At 32.1% G+C, this 23,019-nt stretch overlaps 1 protein-coding gene across 1 annotated transcript in view; it reads left to right on the forward strand.

The window, feature by feature from the left end:
* LOC149422150 (allatotropins-like) overlaps positions 1–23,019 on the forward strand; it is a 208,432-nt gene that overhangs the window by 179,688 nt on the left and 5,725 nt on the right. The window contains exons 3-4 of the mRNA XM_089633626.1: positions 16,057–16,236; positions 20,557–20,653. Coding sequence (XP_089489752.1) covers positions 16,059–16,236; positions 20,557–20,653 — 275 coding nt within the window. The 5' untranslated portion in view covers positions 16,057–16,058. The remainder of the gene's footprint in view (positions 1–16,056; positions 16,237–20,556; positions 20,654–23,019) is intronic.

The raw sequence follows: 23,019 nt of genomic DNA on the forward strand, positions 1-23,019 counted from the left end.
CATAAACATGACTAATTCAATGTTTAAAACATACCTAAAAAATTTGTTTACATTTATTTTATTCATTTTATCCAACAGCAAATCATTCCAAATAATATTTTTTGTTAACTTTATTTATTACTAACACTTGTGTTAAAAAATGTCAACATTCATTCCAATAACACAATGTAAAAGTCCCATGTGCATATAAAAGTCCCGTGTGCGTATAAAATAGTAAATAAATTAAACAAATTTCTAACGTTTGTGTTTCCGCTAAATGGGGCTCGGTAAATTAATTACAAAATTAATAATTTCCCGAACCGATGCAGCTTGTATGCATTTTCCTAGTTGATAATTCTGAGAGTGTTTTGCTGCTTGTAAATATTAGTTTCAAAATAAAGTATATGAAAATGGAATGCAGAGAAATAATAATTAATCAAAGTCTCCGAAGAAAATTGGCCTGGTTTCAATTATTATTATTTTGAAAACAATGTTGAAGGTTGGGTAGACTCCTTGAAAGAACCAATTAAGCTTTGCCAGGTGAAGCGGAACAAACCTGTACTAGGTAAAATATACGCGATGCCAAGCTGTGTTAGATGGGAAATTGCTCCCGGAAAAAAACGAATAATTCCGAAGCCTGCAGCGTTGTAGGACGAGCTGTGAGATTTACGAGACAATGGGCTAGTTTTTTTTAAATAGGTGTCATTTTACCCCGTTTTACTTTATATTTTTTTGCCTCTGTTTACACGGAGAAAATTGAGTATAGATAATTTACTAAGAATCTCTTCAAATTGTTGGTAATCTGGTTAAAAACGGGATTGTAGGCCGATTTTTATGAATACGTGTTCGGACATCGTCACTAAACATTGGTATTTTATTAATAGTTTATCAGGAAAACTATCATTCTTAAACACGTTAAGGACCTGCAATCCAGTTTTTAACCGCATTTCAAATAAATTGAAGGGATTCTTAGAAGGACACACGATACACGACACTAGCAAATAGCAATTTTTAAAACTGAAAAGTGTGGGGCTGTTCAAGTTTCGGTGGAATTTCAATACTACGGTCAGTATTCACGCTCTGCGCGTATGATGTAGGTAATTGATGTTCCCAGGTGACGTTTCTCGATGAGCGATATGGAATTCGCTCACACCGCGTGACTTATAACACGTACATAGAACGAAAATTCGAGCTGGTTGAATTTAACTTAATTCTTATGATATTCTTGGAGGAATTACTCTTATTACTATTATTTGATTTATTTCGAGATATTTTTATCGGTTTGTAATTATTACTTTTAGATTGACCGATATTTTGGGAGTGCGTTGCTCCAACGCTCCTTAGAGCTAGCCGTCACTGATTGTACTCGTATATACATCGACTCTGTACCTGCTATACAGTTGAGTCCCACAGGATGGAGGAAAACATGCTATGTTTTATTCAAGTTTAACTATTTGTTTACTTACATTGTGTTTTTACATACATTATCTAATAATTATACAAAAATACAAATCAGTATCAAATAAATAGTTATAATTTTACAAACATAATACAGAAACATATCAGTTTTATTACTAATTAATTAATTATATTTTTTGCTTTGATGTAGGACAGAGAGGTTTTGAATATATCGAAAAGGTCTGTATATTGGTAATTCGGTAAAATTGTTAGTACTATGAATTGTTGTCACAGTGGAAAAGATGGCCTAGTCGAGTAGATTTAACAGGGACACATATGTAGTTATTCAGTAATTTAACAAGTATACGAATAGTATTAATAGTTTTCCGGGTAGAAAGTAGTCGTAGTTCTTGATTAGACATTAACGTTATGTTACAGATATCATTTACATATTGTCTCAACATAAATTGGAAATATCTTAGAAACTTCCTTTGTACTTTGTGGTAAATGTAAAAGTTTGCAAGAGTCCGAGATTGTCAGTTCAATTTATGAAGCGAACAAAACATATTTAACCCATGTTTAACTGCATATGTCTTTGTATTTTTACTAATTTTTTTTCTATGAAATCTTATAAAAAAACTTTAACGATAAAATCTACAAAAAATAGAAATTGTAAACATTATTTTGTGTTGTAAAGCGAATCTTAACAATTATAGCACGTTGTTGATAAACGTTTTAACATTTATTATATTGGATTTCAAAGTTTGGTTTGCTTTTATTACTGTAACCTTACGAAGTTGATAATATTTTTCTCTTTCTTTGGAAACAAGCATAAAAATGTTTTCTCTGTAGCATTTAATGGCTTTTAGCGAAAAGTTTCGGTTCAACGGGCAGTTCTTTTTTAAAACCCCACAAAGACTCTGTGAAACATTGTACCTCGACAGCGTATTTTAACCCGTGCTGTGGCCTCCAGGGTAACCGAGAAGCCTTCAATAACCATTAAGATCATTTACACTCTACACTCTACACTCTACACTCTACACTCACAGTTACACTCTAAGAAAGGAACTTGCAACCATCGCTTGCTGTCTGAAACCGAGTCTGAAAAAAGGAATAATGTGACATTCGTGCATATAGAACCGATTTTTCATCTACTAATCAGGTCAAAGTATCAGTTTCTTACAAACGTCTTGACCAATAACGTTGTGACCAATATTATTATTCCTTTTGATTTTTTGTAAATGCGTTAGTAATTGCTTGGAGAGGGGAATAATTTTTATTAATTACACAGCTCGATTTTCGGGAATAATGATAATGTCATTTTAGGAAACAGTGATACCGTCAAAAAGACTGATCCCTTGATTGGAGGGCCTGAATACACCAATAATTGATTTCTCACACAGTCATGTTTCCCTTTTAACTGCTTGATTATTTATTTGATAATAATTGGCAGCGGCACAAGAGCGTTGTGCTGCCCGTGAGTACGTAGCTATTGACAAGTGTTTGCCAAACATTTTTTACTTCACGGCCCATCAATTAAAAATGCCTTATAAAATCAAATGTACTTTATAAATATAAATAAAGGAAATCGTAATGTGGTAACAAAATGTTACTATTAATTCAATTATAAATATTAACAAAACGCACGACGTGTAAGTATAAAGTTAAACTACGCAGCTCTTGCCTCGTATTGGCACAGAACGGTTTAGCGTACTCACTCACTCACACTCACTACGCTGCGTATATACCAGTGTCACTTTATGTCTGTGTCGCGTCGACCACTATATACATGACAAATATTTATTTGAATGTATAGATGTTGAACTTATTAAAAATGATACAATTTTAAATGAATAGGATTTATATAAAATGAACAGTTTTGAGGCTTCTTCCTTCGTGGTACACAGACTTCTTGCGGCATACAGTTCGGCAGACACTGCTATTGACGAAAGATTATCGTGGAAGGATAATGCAATTTCATTATTTAAATTTTATTGTTAGTTTAGTGTATTCAAGTGAGAACAAGTTTATTTTCTTTGTTTATTACCACTACACTTTATTATTTATTTTTACATTATTTCATTTGGGCTTTTTAGCATTTACCCACGTTTAAATTTTATAGAAAATTAATATTGCTTGTGCTTCGTGTTTACAGCATACGGTTTAATAAATTGTAATAATAATAACATGTTATCTCTTCCTGTTTTTTGTTATTATCCTTTAATAACACTTACTACAACATTTTCACAAAACATTTCTCTAACCTTTGATAAATCCCTAACCGTTTTACAACCCTTCCGTTTTCGTCTGAATCTATTATTTCTGCTAAGTAATCCATCTCCCAAAAATATACACATTTGATTTAGGTTTATTATGTTGCGTACTATAAAATGGAATAAATTTCAATAAGTATCAGTATGTACCTATGCTACTAATCTAATACAAGATATTAGGTACCTGCTCCAATCTAACCTTTGAAAAGATCTTGTAACACGTTCGTGAATATAATACAGCCTATTATATGAATACTTTTACACCTATTTATGAGGCAAATATTACGCATGTTAAACATATTATGTACCCATACCTACACACAAACGATCACCACGACTTTTTTTATTACGGTGCGGTAAATTACACATCGCGCGATATTAAAAACCTGATGCAAAGAATGTATTTTTATTTTATTTATTTAACACTTTATGAACGAACATTTTCGTGCTGGCGTAAAGGGCTTATTGCCTACTGGAGATTTCTTCTAACCAACCAAGAATGTACTACTAGTACCTACGAGTATTTTTCAAAATATATTAAAATCGTTCATTTGTAGTCATCTAAAAGGACCAACTCCAAACTTTAAACAGAAGCTTTCAAATTTCTTCAGAATTTTATGTTAGCATTTTATTTATTTAGTTACGTCGAAAAATTGCCATTTTAATCAAACTGTATAATTTATGAATATTATATCAAGAAATTTTCCAAATAATTTAATATTACATTATGTATTAGAACAGTAAATTACCTAGGAAAATTAAACACAAGCACCTTGTGACAGTATTTTGTAGAAATTTAATGTTGTAGTAAACCTTGGTTCCACGGTAAGAAAAAATCCAAAAGATTTATATCCTGTATCTCGAGAATGAGAATTGGTCATTGCTCCATTGCATCCCATTTGTTTAAAATCAGGGTCCTAGATAGTCCACTCTGCCAGTGCGGCATGGAAAATGAGACTCTTGATCATGTTTTCTTTAATTGTAAAAATCATTCATCTTTCAAATGCATTTATCGTTTACTTATAAAAATCACCCACCAATCTCCCCTTAGTATTCCTTATTTACTTTCTCTCAACAATTCTCGCATTTTCTCAGTTCTATACAAGTTCATAGACTTGAATGACTTCAATATTTGAGATTTCCTATTCCCGTATAGATTTCCCATAAAATTATAACCATCTCCCTTAACTTTAACGGCACATAGCCCTCTTTTTAGGGTGAATTGCCTAATACAAAAAAAATGTAGTAGTAAGTTTTTCAACAAATCTACAGTACCACCATGGTACTTTAATTTGTATTTAATTTATAATTTGTGATGATTGGGGCTAATATGTACTGTTTTATGATAATTATTACGAGGGGATGACAAATATGCAACGATATACAACAACATAAAAAACAAATAACACTCACTTTGGGCTTCTATTTTTCAAAATCTTCTTGCTTGCTTTCTTCGAAGGTAAGACCTTTAGGAAATTGACCAAACCAGAGAGAGGGCATTTAGTTAGGAAACTGTTGGGATAATCATAAAAGTGTGTCAATATTAAACACACCCCACCCTCTTTTCCCACCCATTAAAGCAGAATTTAACTTTTAAACCTATAGTTTTACATAGATATTAACGTAATAAAAAAGTAACAGTTCTACGTAAAACTCAACCAATCCTAACCACGCGTTACGTACCGAGATATTTACATTTGATATTTTTGTAATTGGTTTTATTTTTGGTATACAAAACGTGAACACCGGAATAACCGGAAAAATAATTCAAAATCATATCAAACCCAGCGATTTACGGGTTAGGTCATTTTATTTTTTTAATGTGAATAGCGCGCAAGAGCCCCAACTGCTCCCAACTGCTCCCAACTGTCTGGAGCCAGTGGCAACCCCAATTGGGGTATGTTGTGGGGCTGAAGATAATTAAGAGGGGAAGGGGATAGGGAAGACGAAGGTTGGGAAGTACCTAGCTATTCAGATCTGGTCACCAAACACAGCTGAAGCCATTTCAAGTAACTTTTCAATTCTGAATGCTGGTCTTACACCAGGGCGATACAGGACGATAGATATCTCCTACTCGGGAACGTGCCACAAGTACACTATATATTAATTTAGTTGAAAAAATTGTGAAATAACACAAATTAGTCACATAAAATTTACTTGCGCACGCCGGGATTTGAACCTGCGACCTTCGGCTTGCTAGTTGAGAGCCTTACCCCTCGACCACGGAGGCCATCAAATTTTTTGATAGACACTCTTACCACAATGTAGACAACGATATCCGCCTGTTAAAATTATGCCTAATAATCACTTTTCAAACATATTATTTTTAAGCAATCATTATTAGCCTGAAACAACTATATAATTTAAAAAAAAAAAATCTGAAATAAAATACGTGCCTCCGACGGGAATTAAACCCGCTTTTTTCTCGGAAGATTTTATCTATGTAGACAGGTGTTTCAGGCTTATAATTATTGCCTAAAAATAATATGTCATCCTTTGTGTTATGTATAAAAACCTTGTCTCGTAAACATTAGGTTATCATTAAAAAAATCTTTAGTCTTTTTCGCTTTCCTTCTTAACAATGTTCATCATGAAGTGGTTATCGTATAATCATGTAATAATAAAGTTTAATTGGGTTTCTGACAGAAGATTAAAGCTAATGGCGGATGTAGTACTTGTTTATCTCAAAACAATCCGTACTTCCTTGTAAGTTATCAATATGAATTGTTATTTTCGCACACTGAATATATTATCTAAATTTTCCAATACTGAGAAGTACAAAATATAATATAATGTACTTAAGTGGTTGTCAATTAAAAAATACATATTATCTTACAGTCCCGTCTCAGACATGTTCCCTTTTACTTCCTTTGACTCTCCTCCCCCCACTATTCACTCTACCTAGTTCCACCCCTACCCCCACTTCAACACTTATAAATATATTATGTTCACCCATTGTTTTGTAATGTTAAGTTAATATATTTTGTCCTAACGATTGAACGGTTGTGCCAAAACCGGTCGGCATGTATAAAAAAATATCGTGGTCCGAACAAAGTACCTTTTTTTATTTGAACATTAATATACCCACGCGCACTCAAAACAAGTGCACAAAAACGTGATACTTCCATGCCATAAAAATTATATCTAATCTAATCTTGCACTTCATGGGATTGGTTTAAATGCAGCACATAGTATAAGAAATCATTTTCTTTCAGGTTCGGAAAAATGTAATCGTCTTCAAATTTATTTGAAATACAAATTGAATATCAATAATTCATGATAGGAGACTAAAACCATATTTGGAGTCAACGGAAATAATAAGATTTTTTTATTTGATTTATCTACATGGAGTAAAAGAGAATTGCCCAAAATAGGTCAAAACCCCATATTAGTAATAACCAATGTGAAAAGACTGAATGCTGTAAAATGAGTTCACGGAGGCGTATGTGTGGTAAAACCATGTATGATCGTGTGAGAATTGTGGCGTTTTAGATGGTTTGGGCATGTAGAGCGAATGAGCAATGAAAGTAGTGTAAGGAGAATATATGACGCTAATGTGAATGGTAGCAGAAGTCGAGGTCGCCGGAGGAAGACATGGCACGATCCAGTCAATCAGATACTTGAGTCGGGCCATGTCAAGAGTCAGAATAATAGAAGAGTATGTGTGAGGCGATGTATGAATGTGAATGAAGCGAGGAGTGTGTGACAAGACCGAGTTGTTTGGCAGTCTGTCCTCTCTGCCTACCCCTGCGAGAAACGTCGTGATAGTTAGTAAGTATATATCATATAAATGGATAAAATCCAAAAATGTGCATAATTATAAATTGTCAGATTTTTTTCTTTGAGAGTCGAAAGTAAAAAACTATATCTTTAGTTATTTGTACATGTTTTATGTGGTTCCATGATAAATCAACACATCGACAATTCAACACACTTTTAAAAAGTGATATAAAGTCATTAAAAACAATGAAAAGAAAAATTAAATCTAACCTCACCTAACCTAACCTACTTAACCCATTTAATAAATTTTTTGTTTCATCACTTTCCATGACTTTATATAACTTTTTAAAAATGTCATGAATTATCATTTTGATGATTTATCCGGTCACCGTTTCATGTATGAGCGGCATAAAAAATGAAATGACAGTTTTATTATTAATTTCATTTACAAAAAGACTGTGTTTCTAAATATCGATTTTTTTCAAAATTATAGAAGTTTCTAGTAAAAATGTTCCGGTAAGTTTTTTTTATTGGCATTTTCATGTTTGATATCAAAAAAATATTTTTTTAAGAAATATCAATCAATACAAAAATTTCAAAGATAATTTTATTTACTTTCTAAAATCATTTTTCTTTTTATAACAAATTATAAAATAAGACATCTGTAGCACATTTTAGATACCTCGGGATAGATGCATTCTGAAATTCCATACAATTTAACCGTGTCGTTGGGCCTTGTATGTAAAAATGTTTTAAAACCCAAAGGGTTAAGTAAAATTGTAATATAAAATTTAAAAAAAATAAAAGTTGTTATTTAATTTACTGTAGTAATTACAAAAAATTAGTTTAATATGGGAAGTTTTTATTTATTAAATTTCTTACGTTAATATAAGACATCATATTATTTGTTTTATGCATTAAAAAAAATAATACTGTTTTTGATTGTGTTATCTCAATATGTCCACTGTTGGTAAGTAAGAACGCAGTATAGTTACATTAACAAAATGCTGTGTTTTATGTACCATCTAAAATATTCCCGCCGCACTGAATTTGATCCTATGTAGGTGAAATACTAAATATATACACTATAAAATTCTACTAGTACACCTATATCTTTTTGTACTTTATTCACTTCGTGCAATTTTATCGTAGGACGTCCCCGTCAGAAGTTAAAAAGACAGGGTAATTAGTTTTCGTTTGACATTATTAGGAACCTATTGTTTCTAATACTAGTAAACAACTGCCGATTACATATGGAGTTCCACAAGGAAGCATACTAGGGCCCGTTCTTTTTACTATTTACATAAATGAACTTTGCAGCATGAAAATAGACGGTGAAATAGTTAGATATGCTGATGACACAGTTTTAATTTTCAAATAATAATACTAAAAAAACATAGACTGACTGATACAGACCAAATATTCAACAGCTGTGACGTACTAGATATACGCCAATTATACGTGAAAACACTACTAAACTACATTTTTGAAAAAAAAAAAATTTCAACATACAAAAAATAACACTAACAGACCAGTTAGACAAGCGTAAAAAGAAAACATAAAAACTCCAACAGCAAATTCAAGCTTTGGACAAAGACACTACCAATACCATGCTATAAAAGCTTTCAACAGTCTAAAAATTGAAATTAAAATTGAGGAAAATAAAAATAAATTCACACACAAAATTACAAAATGGATTAAACAACAAAAAAGACAATATTACCAAAATGTCATAGCATAAAATAAAAATAAAACCTACACGTAACACACAAAACCAATATAAACACACATCACTCACAAACACACAAGATTATATATTAAATGTATTATTTTCTCTTATATTGTAGATTGTATTTAGATTATATTTTCATATTATAAAATGAAGGCCTCAGCACGGGCAAGCCACCCAGTGAGGCCAACATTACTGGAAAACTTTGAAATGTAAAAAAATATTGTACCAAATAAAAAAATTAAAAAAATGGCATTGGGTAAAATATGGATGGTCATTTTATAACGAAGTTTCAGTGATAAATCAGTCCAACATAAAATAGAAGTCTTATTTGAACAAATTTGACACGAACGTATTTTTATTTATATCTATAAAAAAAGAAGATATAATAAGTAATAAGATATTGACTTTTAAAGAACAAATTGCGAAAAACAACCCAAAAAACATTGATTGTGAATTTTATGCATAATGTAACAAATTTAAATATTACCCATGGCTTAGACAAAAAATATCAACAACGTAACAGAGGAATACAACATAAAAACTGTATCATAAAGTTAGAATACAATATCACAACCGTATAGGATATTCCATGCAATATTATTCACACATCAAAACCAAACGCATATTGTAAACATACTTTTTGTAAATGTTCAATCGAAACTGTGTTTGGTCAATAATCTGCACCTTTGTATTTTCTTCGAAAATACAGAACTGGAACTTTGGCAGTGTAGCTCTAGCGTCGTCGGCTGCAATATTCCAGCTTTATGCCAGAATAAGCACAGAGTTGTCAGTTAGAACTTTTAACAGTGCAGACAGTTCACAGACAGGAAGTCAAAGAGGATGTTGTCAACATCCTCTTCAAGCAAATTCCAAAACCAATTATTTGGTGCAATGAAGAGAGGTTGGATGGGTAAATAATTTTCCATGACGTGGTTATCTGCTATGACAGGGCCGACTAGAGTACGGGCAGGGCACCACATAAGTGTCACGTGACCAAGTCAGTGTCATCGAGCAACGATGACGATGGCTGTTGATACTCATTTTTAATGCTGATTTGTGTTGTTTTACCTCAAGCATATTTTAAAAAAATCTATAAGGAAGGATATTCACTGAACTTAGTATTTCTATTTAAAATTCTAAATGATGCATTTGATAGCCCAGAATTGATAAGCCTTCTGATTTCATTACGTAACACTAGAAGTCGGGATGTATTTTAGTGTATAAATTGTAGTACTAACTACCGTGTGTATTCCTCATTGCCCAGAATACTTATGGAGGGAAATAATTACTTTAATGTATCACTTAACAAATACAAAAGATTGTTACTGAGGCAGTTTATTTATGTCTAATAAATATGTACTGTATTAATGTGTATATTATTTACTATTTATAGATAAATGGGCGTTAATAAAGCAATAAATAAATAAACAATGAAGTTTACTTAGCGACAAAACTGACTCGAGTCGACCTTGATGCTTTGGTATTCAAATTCGACAATAAGTTTCATGAAGAAAACAATAATATTGTTCATTTACATACTATGTAGAGAAGGTAGTTACATAATTTTAATGCGTTAAAAAAATAATTTTTAAGCATTCAATTTTTTTTTAAATTTAAAAAAAAAGTTAAAAAAACATTTTTTTAACAAAAATGGTTAATTAATTCGTTTAATATTTTTTATTATTGATAATTCGTTGCCTTCATCCAACCGCTATATAGATAGCTACAGATTTTGACATCACCAATCTGGCCAAGCACCTGACAGCCGTGCTATGGTAGTTGAACAAATATAAAGTAATCATAATCAAAACGGTTTACTGTTTTTTTTAAAATAAATTGAATACAAAATGTTTTTTTCACGGATGGGACGTTCCTTAAAAAGAATCTCGTTGTGTGTTTATAAAACGCGCTCTTTTAAAACCTGTGTTTGAATAACAGTGAATAAGTTAAACGATTTATATTAACTATCTTTTTTCATGTGCACGGAGAAAAATTAGTACGGCATGACTATTTCCTAGTAAAATATTAGTCATTCAGAATATATATATATGAACACCTCACGAAGTTGTCCTTTTCCAATTAAATACAGGGTTTTCCAATAAGAGGTGTTATTTTGAATAGCCCGCTATTTCGGTAGATGTTACTTTTGAAGCTGTCATTTTTTGACATTTGATAAGTGGAAACTACGCCATTAATAAAAATGGAACGATACACGCTTCAACAACGCATTGAAATTATTTAAATTCACTTGAGTGAATCAAATGCAAATCATCTTGAGTGATGAGGCCCATTTCCACCTCGGTGGCTTCGTCAACAAGCAAAATTGTCGCATCTGGGGCTCGAAAAACCCAAGAGTTATTGTTGAAAAGCCTCTTTATCCTCAACGTGTGACTGTTTGGTGCAGTTTATGGTCCGGCGGAGTCATTGGACCTTACTTTTTCGAAAATGAAGCTGGAGCAACAGTTAAGGTGAAAGGATTGCGCTATCGAGAGATGATTAATGATTTTATGGCCGGAATTTAATGGTATTGATCTGCACAACGTTTACTTTAAACAAGACGGCGCTACGCGCCACACAACCAACGAAACCATTGATCTTTTACGGTTGAATATCAAAATAACACCTCTGATTGGAAAACCCTGTATAATAGACGAGATGCGATAATATTATTAGTTGTAAGAACACGTGTTCCGACTTTTTCATGGCATATTCGTGCTATACTGTTAATTTGTAATGAAATTTGTCAAATCATTCGTTAAAGGTCTCCAGTCCCATTTTTAACAGGAAAACGAATAATTTAACCAATTTTTTTAATAAATTAACAGTATTTCTTATCAGTAAGTTTTATCCGTGTAAGCTTGCCACAGGGCTCGAGCGTATATTGCCACGCCACTGTTAATACGGCTTTTTGTATTAGTGAGTTGGATATAAAATAGTTATATTGCTTCGGCGAAAAGAAGTTGATATAACCAAAGAAAATTAACCAATGAAAATTCAAAAGTCATTCAGTAACCAGAACTTTCCAGAAATTTCTCATACAAATATATAGTTTGAAGGGTGTCAGAACTTTCTGCCGAAGCTAAAAAAAGTTTTAAAAAACTTCTCAAAGAGTTGATAACGAAACCTGTAAAAATACTTCAACTAACAAACATGAAAGCAAACCGATTTTGTTCCCGTCCTCAGCTCCCTTTTCATTTCAGATCAAATGTAACAGTATGATATACGTTTACATTTGAAATTTCAATTTATAATAATACTCCAAGCTAATTATTGGACGTAAAACAACAGCAAAATTAATGTGACTATCCGCTTTTCGTCCATTTGCAATTCGTCTGATTAACCCTTGGAATCTGACCGAATGAATGTCTAAAAATTTGACATGGGAATGGTATGCGATAATCGGCCCTAATGCTGTGTCAGATAGAAATTTAGGTATTCCCAATTCCCGTGTGACAATTTCTTAGAGACTGATTTTCATCTCTATTGACGGGTCTTCTCTACAGATATTTCAATAGGGCCTGCATGGAGACGCTAGTTGTTAGCTGTTAGAAACATTGATATGATATGATACATATTTAAAATATGATGTGAGCAACAGTTCCAAGTACCTTACACAACCAAACGTCAGGGCAACATATAATATATGTTCTAGATTATTGATAATTGACACTTATGCATGTAGTATCGTAGGATGTTGCGCATTATTTATATGTACTCATCGCAATCGTACGACTTTTGCGATTTGTTTTCATTGGTAACAGTTTTAAAGATTATACATATAAATTATCCACACTGATCTTGTTACGATGTAAGATTAAAACGGTACTGCCTATATCTTGTAATCTAATTTAAGATTTCGTATATTCTCTTAGATAGGATAGGATTAATTTAATAAAGTCGATTAAATTACACCATTTTCTTAAGAATCTGTTTATCGGTGATTTCAAACCAATTCATGTGTAATAAAAAAAAATTAAGTTATTTAAAAAATAGTGAGCGTAATTCATAGGTACACTTTTACTTGTAATTTGGGAGGCCGGTATGGGTACCGCCGCCTCGGGAATCATTTATTGGAAAACCAACACCTCTGCCATAGGTCACCCCAAGTGTTTCGCTTAGTTTGGTGATTTAGCAGGGATGCTGGGGTTAATCGGGAGAGGTGTGTTCAGATTGCGCACTGCGTGGTTTCCTCTCCAACTGGTATATTTTTACATCGCTTCTGGACACTGATCCCTAGATTCCTACCCATCCCTCATACCTTTTTCCTTCCCAGAACTTCCTTTCCTTAACAACACCCTTCACAAGCATCCCCAAAGATGACATAGGCCCTTAGAGAAATTATTTTTTTACTGTATGGGGTTGATTTTAAAAAAAAGTTAAGGAAATTATGTTTTGAAATTTTGTATTGAATTTTAGCTTTTATCAACAAAATTAATATTTGAAGGAGATGTTCAATCTAAGACGATTTTATGTAGAATTAAATTTTCCAATTTTATTTTTTACGTGCGGAAAATGCTTACAATATAAATAAAGATGTGTTTTAAAAATGGATTAAACTCTCTTATTCGACTAGAGCCGAGTTTTTCACGTTGTCGAATCATTTTATAACATGGATGTTAATTGGACAATCCGCTATTCATTCTAGCATTAAAAAAACATGAGAGCAGCAATCCTTATCACGCTGAATTACTTTTCTTGTTGTTTTGAATTGTGAAATGTTAACAATTAACTGGCGTCGAGTCGGTCATGAACGAGCCGTACAATTAAACTACTTTTGATGAGCCGTATTCTTACGACTCAAGGTAAACTGTACCTCGGCTCAATTGAACGGTTACTCTTTTTATCAGGAGATATTTTAGAAAAATAGCGCCATTAAAACGTGAACGGCGTCTCACAGTTCGACATCTGGACTTGGGTCATACGATCATTCTTACGCTTACGCTGGAGCTAGGAGCCGTTCCAGTGGAGCCGCATTCTCAGTATTCTCATGACTCATACGCACTGAGCCCACGGCTCTCGTTTAATTTAGTCGCCCCATGAGCCGTACGGAATTATTGACCTGGTTACTTAATAAAATGAGTTATTTTTTTAAATTTTTTTTTATTTTTTTATTTTTATTTAAGTACATAAAACAGGCATGGTGCCCAAGAATTTACATACATGGATGTTTAAATACATAATAACAACAAAAATAGTAACAAAATGAATAAGCTAAATATGCAGAAGTAAATAACAAATAAGAATGGGTAAAAGGTAAATACAAATATGTTCATAAACGATTTGTTATTGTCACACCTGTACTGGTGAGACAATGATTAGGTAGGTACAATGTTGCTTCTCATTAAATAAAGGGTTTCATCACAATATCAGCTTAATATGATTAAAGGTAATACATTTTTTTTGAAGTGTTTAAATTGGTCATTAAAAATGTCTATTACATTATTAGAGCCATGTATAATGTTATAATTTCTTAATGTTCGCGGTACAGGGGAAAAATATCCTGTATTTGTGTGGTAGGCTTTAATATAGAAAATGTCGTTCATCCTCCTTGTTGATTTTCTTGATGAAATATTGATGTTAATTTGGGATAAAATGTTTGGTGTATCAACTGATGCATGTATAATTTTGTGTAGGAGCAGTACGTCAGAAAGTTTACGTCTGACCGTCAGTGAGTGTAGTTTGTAGTGCAAAGTTCGGTCATTATAAGTTCCAAATTGATCAGATAAACTTTCACGATAAGCAATTACACGGGTTAGTTTCCTTTGTATGGATTCAATCCTATAATTATGAATCTCATAATTGGGAGACCAAATTGTTGATGCATATTCGAGAATACTTCGCACAATTGATTTATATAATGTCAAAGTTAATTCTGTACTTTTAAAACAATTTGTAATTCTTAGCGTTAATCCTAATACTTGTGATGCACTTTTTGAAATTGTATCTACATGTTTATTGAAGCTAAGTGACGAGTCAAATGTCACGCCTAAGTCTTTGATTGAAGTTGTGTTTAGTAAAGGGATATTGTTAATGTGATATGAGTTGGAGAATTTATTAATGTTCTTTGTGAATGAAATTACGGCACATTTGTTTTCATTAAAATATAAATCATTTAGTGTACACCATTCATGAAGTAGCAGTTCTCCAATTACGTGAAACACGACCTGATGTTTGAGACCGATACTGAGAAAGATATTTTTAAGTGAGTTATTTTAAGCCAGGTGAAACAAAATTATCTGTGTTTGTTATGTTTTTGTCATTTAATTTAATTTAAGATGGTTGTACCAAAAGTTCCATTATTCCAGAAATATTAATATTATAAGAACGTAATATTTTCTTAGACCATTTCCTGCAATAACTATTTTAATACGTATTTAGTATTTTAAAAAAGCACTATAACTTCTAAAATATTAGTACCTATGTGTGGCAGAGGGTTAAATAAATTTTATTCGCTTGACAAGAATAAAATGCATATTTCTATTTATTATTCTAGCTGGTCGGTTCGTCACTTGCAAACATTGATTTTTTATCTGTATACACTGTCAAATAACAAAAAATATTATTCTGTATTTATATAAAGTCTCATAGCCTTATTTTTATTTTGAGGAGTTTTTGAACATTTCTCTGAATTCAAGTACCTTCCCTAGGTAAACTACATACAATAGATTAAAAAAAAATTGTGAACGTATAAACACATTATCTGGTAAGACTGTACAATTTACAAATGTTTCATTTTGAAAAAAAAACAAGAAGTTATTACTAAAATAGTGACTCGGCATGTTAAATGCTCAAATAGCAAACTTGTATAAAACATTCGACCGGACGAACTCTGACGTCATCCGGACCCAAATCACTAGCTCCAATAGTTAGAATGACAACTGGTTAGGAATTGAATGGTATACTAATGTATGAATTGTAATCAATGAATTAACTTATTCATATTTTTGTTTCCAGACATGAGGCTGTCTATGCACGTGATCGTGGCCGGAGTGACGCTGTGGCTCGCGTTGGCGGCCGGAGCCCGATCTCTTCCCCGCGCCAAGCAGCCAAGAGCCACCCGCGGATTCAAGAACACGGAGATGATGACCGCCAGGGGCTTTGGCAAGCGAGGACTGCACCCCGAGCCTCTGCAGAGTGAGTACCAAATCTTCTTGCAATCTTTTTTTAATCGATTTAAAACAGGCTAAGGTTAACATACTAAGGTCCCAACAGAATTAGCGTTGAAAAGCTTTTGTTCAAATAGATATGCCGTGGCCCAAGGGTTGTGGCGCCGGTGTGGTGTTTATTCTAAAAATAGCCCTTTTTCCGTGCAAGTACACGTACGTCATCGAGTGGGGAGGGGGGTCATGAGTTATTCGTGCGTCTTCGTGTAGATCTTGAGGTAATCTGAAAAGTAAACTAATCATAAACATATAAATTAAGCCCAGTGACGAACAAAAGACGTTTTCGCAAAAAATAACGGTAGCGTTGAGATTCTACCCAAACCATTTTTTTAACAATAGCTCCACACGGGAGACCTTGAGAAAATTTTCCTCATAATCTATAAGTTTAACTCTTTCTATAAGTCGTGAACAATCAGAAGAATTTCATAAAAAATGCACTTAAAATCTTCAATATCTCAAAATTAAATAATATAATTACTATCATGAGTTTTGAACTATTTCTGTGGGGATCTGGCTAGTTCTGTAAGCTATTCCCCAACTGACCATGTGGTATTGTAGAAGAGGCTGTATATAACACACTGAATATTGAGAATAGATTTCTCATCGATAGAAAATTTCTTATTCGTAACAATATATGAATTAATTTTCTATATTGTGTATTTTATATATATTTTGTTAAATTTCTCTATTTTTATCATTAATTATTCCCAAAAGAGTAATTTTATCCTCTGTTTTAGGTAATTATCATTTTTTTATCATTACGTATTTTTTTATTGACAATTTAAAATAATATGATTCTTATAGAAAACATGAAATGTCATACATATTTAACATGTTTCTTTGTTATCTCAAATCCCTGTCAGAAATTCTATTTACTCTATTCTATCATAAAAGTCCCGAGGACATAAAATGAGCTTCTTTCTCTCTGGAAAAAAAACAACAAAAATCAACAATGTTATATTGCTTTCACTGATTTGTAGACTCAACTTATTCATTGTTTTATTTACATGATATAGAAATGACTGTTCCAGCAATAAACTGACACTACACGACTTGTAATCTAAACTGATCGATTCAATCAATCTTTTTGTAAATTTAATTGCTCTTGAAAATGAGTTGAGCACTTTTCGAATTTACCTTTTAAATTTTCTGTGTCTTTAGACAGAAGTGTTCGTAAGACAAGCAAAGGGATAATAATTTATTTTACCTTGATGAAATAGACGATTCTAGATGCGCCCTTGGTCAATTAACGTTACAAATCGCACCTGTTACTTCTTTCTTCTCGGTGCCATTGTTATAATAACCCATTTATATAAATATACACATTATACTCTGTTTTAGTAATGTTTATCTGCCGTTATTGCTGAAAATGGACATGTTATAAAGTTGTATCTGGATACTGGTTTAGCTTTTTTGTACATAACTGGAAGAAAGTAAACAGTTTTTTAATGTTTTCCCGCATTCATAAATCGCCTGCATTAACTAATAAAAATATTAACAGCAAATTATTACCTCATAATTAAATAATTAAACTAAACATAACTAAATTCATGTGTAGAATTGGAAAAACAAAATTGTTCCTTCCCAACCAATATATAGGGTGTATGGGGGGTAAAGTGCGCTAACTTCGGGTGGTGATTCTACATGATTTTAGAAAAAAAACAGTAACGTTTTTCGAAATTCCAATATTTTTTGGTTAAAAAGTTGTATGAGAAAAAAAATATTCTTCTATGAAAATAAAAATTGTGTCGAAAAATAAACATTGGATTTTCGAAAAAAATTATATTTTTATTTCTACAACCACGTGGAATCATTTCCGAACACCCTCTATACGAAAACATTTTACAAACTGCAAAGGCCAATCTTGTGACCGAAGTAACTTACAGTATTTTTTCTTACAGCTTCTACGAATGTTAAAACTTCTGTCCAGTTCTTTAATATAATATTTTAGTTCAGTGTAAAAATTTCTCCGAAAAAGGGAAACTCAAACAGACCTAAATCTAAAGAAACTTTTCACTTTTATTTATAAACATTTTTTGAAAAATATTTCTCTCTCAAATATTTGCGTAAATTTTTCAAACCGTTTAAAACTTTAGTCCAACTTAAATTAAAGTTAATTAAAATATTTCATTCTGAATTTTCGTTGGCAGTATTCACATATTTAATATTTGAGTTGACTAATATTACATAGTAAGTTAATATTAAAACTAATATATTCTAAATTATGTCTTGATTTCAATTAGCAAACCAAAAAGTGCACTTATTTTACTAATTAACGTAACTAAAAAGATAGTACATACATTATAATAATTGATGCCATGAAGGTTGAAAATAAAACGTTGCCAAAAAACTGATAAGCGTACAAAATCGTTGTGTATTTTGTAATCGGGTCTGGTTAAATGAGTATTGTATTTAATTAAACATTTTTATATTAATCACATAGGAGGCCCTGAGGATAATATTTTCCCTCAGGACCTGTGTCATCTTATGGGATGCTCTGTGGAGGGTCCCCGATGAACCGGGGCACCCCTGCTAAGTCACCACACGTAGCGAGGTACTTGAGGTGACCTTTGACAGAGGTGTTGGTTAAGCATGTTGATCTGAATTATTTACGAAATATTTCGACGTGCTTCACAATAAACAATGACAAACTACTTGGTACTTGAATTTGGTTTAATTTTTATACAATACCAAATGTAATCATAAAATATGACTGAATTTTTTAAATAATGCGCGTCAAAGAACATCTGCACGTAAACTTTAATTAACAATATTTCGTTTAATCTTTATGTTTTACTTCTTTCACTGAGTAAAAATTAGGCAACCACTTCACCCAAATTCCATTAGAATATCAGAATTTGTTTGGTCTTCATACCTTAATAAATAATAACTCTCCCATATTTTTGTGTTCGAATATGTAATTCACCCAACCCATAATAAATGTCCCCTTTGAGACTGAAACACAGAAAATGAATACTTCTAATTAATTTCTTTGTTATTGCGTTAAAAAGTAGTAGTGCTTCAACGATTATAACTTTTACGATTATTCACTGCTATTAAATAAACCTATCTATGAATAATATTATTTTATAAAAATTACATAACACTTTATTATTTATTTATATTAAAGTGTTGCCCGCAATAGTCAGTATTTCACTACTACGAAATTTAAATATTAAAGTATTTTTTTTCTAACCTGCCTAAAAATATTAATATTAGTTTTCCAGAAGTATTTGATATTACGTGTTTTTATTTCTCGTATTTTAAAAATATCGTTTTATTTGGGCCGTTTGATTACAAAACTGTACAAACAGTAGAAAGAAAATTTATTTTGACATATTTTCGCAGTGCAGCCTAGAATGTTTGAGACTAGCAGTTTTCCATTCGCAGTGCAACCTATAATGTTCGAAACTAGCAGGTTTCCATTCGCGGTGCAGCCTAGAATGTTCGAGACTAGCAGGTTTCCATTCGCAGTGCAGCCTAAAATGTTCGAGACTAGCAGGTTTCCATTCGCGGCGCAGCCTAGAATGTTTGAGACTAGCAGATTTCCATTCTCAGTGCAGGCTAGAATGTTCGAGACTAGCAAGTTTCCATTCGTAGTGCAGCCTAGAATGTTCGAGACTAGCAGGTTGACCGGCGAGCTTTCGTCGCGAATCCCAAAGTTTCCAGTAATGAGTTCCAAATATTCTAGGCTGCTCTGCGAATGGCTCGCATCTTTCCAGTAGCTTGTCGCTACGGGCAAATTGTCACCTTGAATGCTGCTGCCCGAAACAATTCAGCAGAATATGGAAGTCAAGTCCTTTTTCCTGTCTGTAGATTTGTTTGTGTTTTCCGTGTCCGGTCAATCCTGTGAAGATGGTAGCCATGTTTGATAGTATCTTTTTATCCCACCAGAGCGTATGAGTATTGCTACCGTTGTGAGCGTCAAGTCCGAGTAATCAACATTACGCGAAGGAACACAAATATGTCGTCCGTATTCGGTACATAGATCAACATTCCAATCTTGAAAACGTATTTTTTAAGAGGATTTATTTTTTAATCTTAATATTTCATTATGTACACAGCAGGTTGGGCAAGACTATTTTTTTAATAACTCGAAAATAATGGCAAATTTAGCTCTAAATCATTAAAATCGAATTATGTAATGGACTTTATCTTAAAATTTAAAACACAAATGAATGATATAGCTCACATCTTACATAAATAGCTTCTAGATACGTATGGTGCAGCGCGCGTTTTCCCCTACTGTTTCTGTGCCATGTTGAAATGATTCGTTTTTTTTTTCTTTCAGCCCTGACTATGGGTCCTACCGACAACTTCCTGGACACGCTGGAGGTTCCCCAGGAACATGGATTTGCTGATCAGTTCGAAGACAAATTGCCCGAAAAGTAAGATTTTTCAATACGTAATATCAAACCCTTCCTTGACATGCTATTAACTCACTTGGTATATCTCTAATTGTTTATTTTATTTTATACTTATCTCACTTAAAATGGCACATGTTATGCACACTGGTTACATGCGTGCTAATATAAAAATCACAGATTAACATTAAATAATAAAATTACAAACTAAGTTCAGTATTTAAAAAAAAAACATTTTTTTTACTGTAATAAAAAAATAATAACTAAGGATTGTAGGATTCCTTTCCAGGGACTAACAACCTTGTCTAATGCCGCTCGGGTGAAACGAACATTTATTTCTTATATAGCTCATAATGCCTTAATGCCATCTGATTTCGAGAGAAATGCGTATATGTCCGTTTGTGCGTACGTGATTGCCACCAAAAGTTGATAGAATGGATTGTCATCCACAACGAGTTTATCTGCTGAGTTTCAGCTCGATTGGATGTCGGAAAGTGGGTTAATCTCCGCTTCCAGAGAAAAAACTGAAAACAAAAGAGAAATTCAAATAGATTTATTTAATAACACTTCACAAATTTCTTCACTTCCCTTAAAAATTTTAACACATTTTCGTATTCTTCAATATTGGTTGGTATTTCTTGGAAGATCTGCACAGCTCTATATAATAATAATGAGTTCTGTGATTTTGACTTTCTTCGAAAAGAAGTCTTATTTCATTTATTCTTCGTGAAGAGTGATTATGTTTGTGTTGATGTTGATGTTCATTAAGTTTTAGCATAAAATCAGAATTTTTGTTGGCCGTTTAGGATTTTAAACAATACGTTTTTGACAATACGTTTAGATCCCTCGACATATATTTAATTTTGGAATATTCGTTTCGTCTTCGAATTATTATCTTGGCTTTGTTTAGCATAACTGTTAGTATTCTGAACTGTATTTTGCCAAGAACAATTAATATCATATATAGTTCTTTATTTATTGGCATTATTCTTCATTGATTTATTTTCTTATCCTACCGAGTGGTGAATTTTTTTTGGTGATTAAAGTCAGCCAATATTTATATTCGTATGCTTATTTCAATATTTCTCCTTTAATATTATTAAAAGGGTAATTAATATTATTTTCAATTTTCATAAATTTGGTTATGTATAGATTTAAATTTAATTATTTTTACTTCCAATGTTAAGGTCATATTTTAGTTGGTTCATATTTGACAAATACTTATAGGTATTTAGTCTTTTTTGAATATTTTATTTATTTAAAAATTATTCGTTTTAAATCTAGTACAAACCTATTATAAAACTACTATTAATAATATTCTATTACCTACATACTAATATTTGGACTTCATAGCAAAGGTTCAGCAAAATTTAAGATTTTTTATTTATGGCTATTTATGTACATTACAAAAAGAATCGGTCCAAGAACCGACCCTTGCGGCACTCCTAATGCAATAATTCTATACATATAATAAACACGGGGTTCATATTTTAGGTGTTCCGTAGCAAAACATTTATGTATTGGGTAAAATAATGTAACAATTAAATATGTAAGAATTCATCGAACGCAACAGAAAAAAAACAATTGTCGAATATTCGTGTTTCTTGTCTGCCTTAAAAAAATTTATTTCATGAAACTGATTAAAATTGTCGGTATATTTAAAATAAGTCTTTATATTCATTTTCCATTATTCTGGAGGCTTAAAACATGGTTTTGGGGATTTATGCAGATTATCATTTTTTGAGAGGATCATGTTATCGATGATAACCGATAATTTATATTATTAAAAATAAACTAATCCAATTGAAGTGTTAATATGCAATTACTCATAACTTAAGTAACATGTCATTGATAAGAACATATAAAATTAATATTGTTGTAACGAGAAAGAAACGGTAGTACAAATTAACGTAATTATTAAAATTCTCTTCAGTATTTTCAGTTTTAATATTGGGATATTATTTATATCACCCCAGTATTAACTAAAATAAATCATTACTTATGTATTTTATAGATGAGTATATTAATTAACGAAGCCTAGCTACCTTCTAAGTGTACAGTAAAAAGCTTACCAGGGCCATTATGAACACAATATAATATAATATTTAATTGATTTCAATTTTTTTACTCATTTGCGCTAGAGTGCAGATAACTAGCACTGCGTGAGTGTCAGAACGAAGTTAAACAGTTGCACGTACCAATATAAAACCGCCAGACTTATACACTTACGGATTTACACGTTGGGAGAATTTCATATATTTAAAAATGATTGATTTTTGTTTGGGTACTGCCGCCCCAGGAACCTTTTTTTTATTATTTTAATATAGATCATATGGGTTACATTAATACATACAAATTTTGCAAAATATAATATTAAGGTTCATAATTGG

Source organism: Hesperophylax consimilis, chromosome 7, assembly GCF_061612785.1.
Source record: "Hesperophylax consimilis isolate HC1 chromosome 7, BYU_Hcon_1.0, whole genome shotgun sequence".
NCBI classification, from domain to species: Eukaryota; Metazoa; Arthropoda; class Insecta; order Trichoptera; family Limnephilidae; genus Hesperophylax; species Hesperophylax consimilis.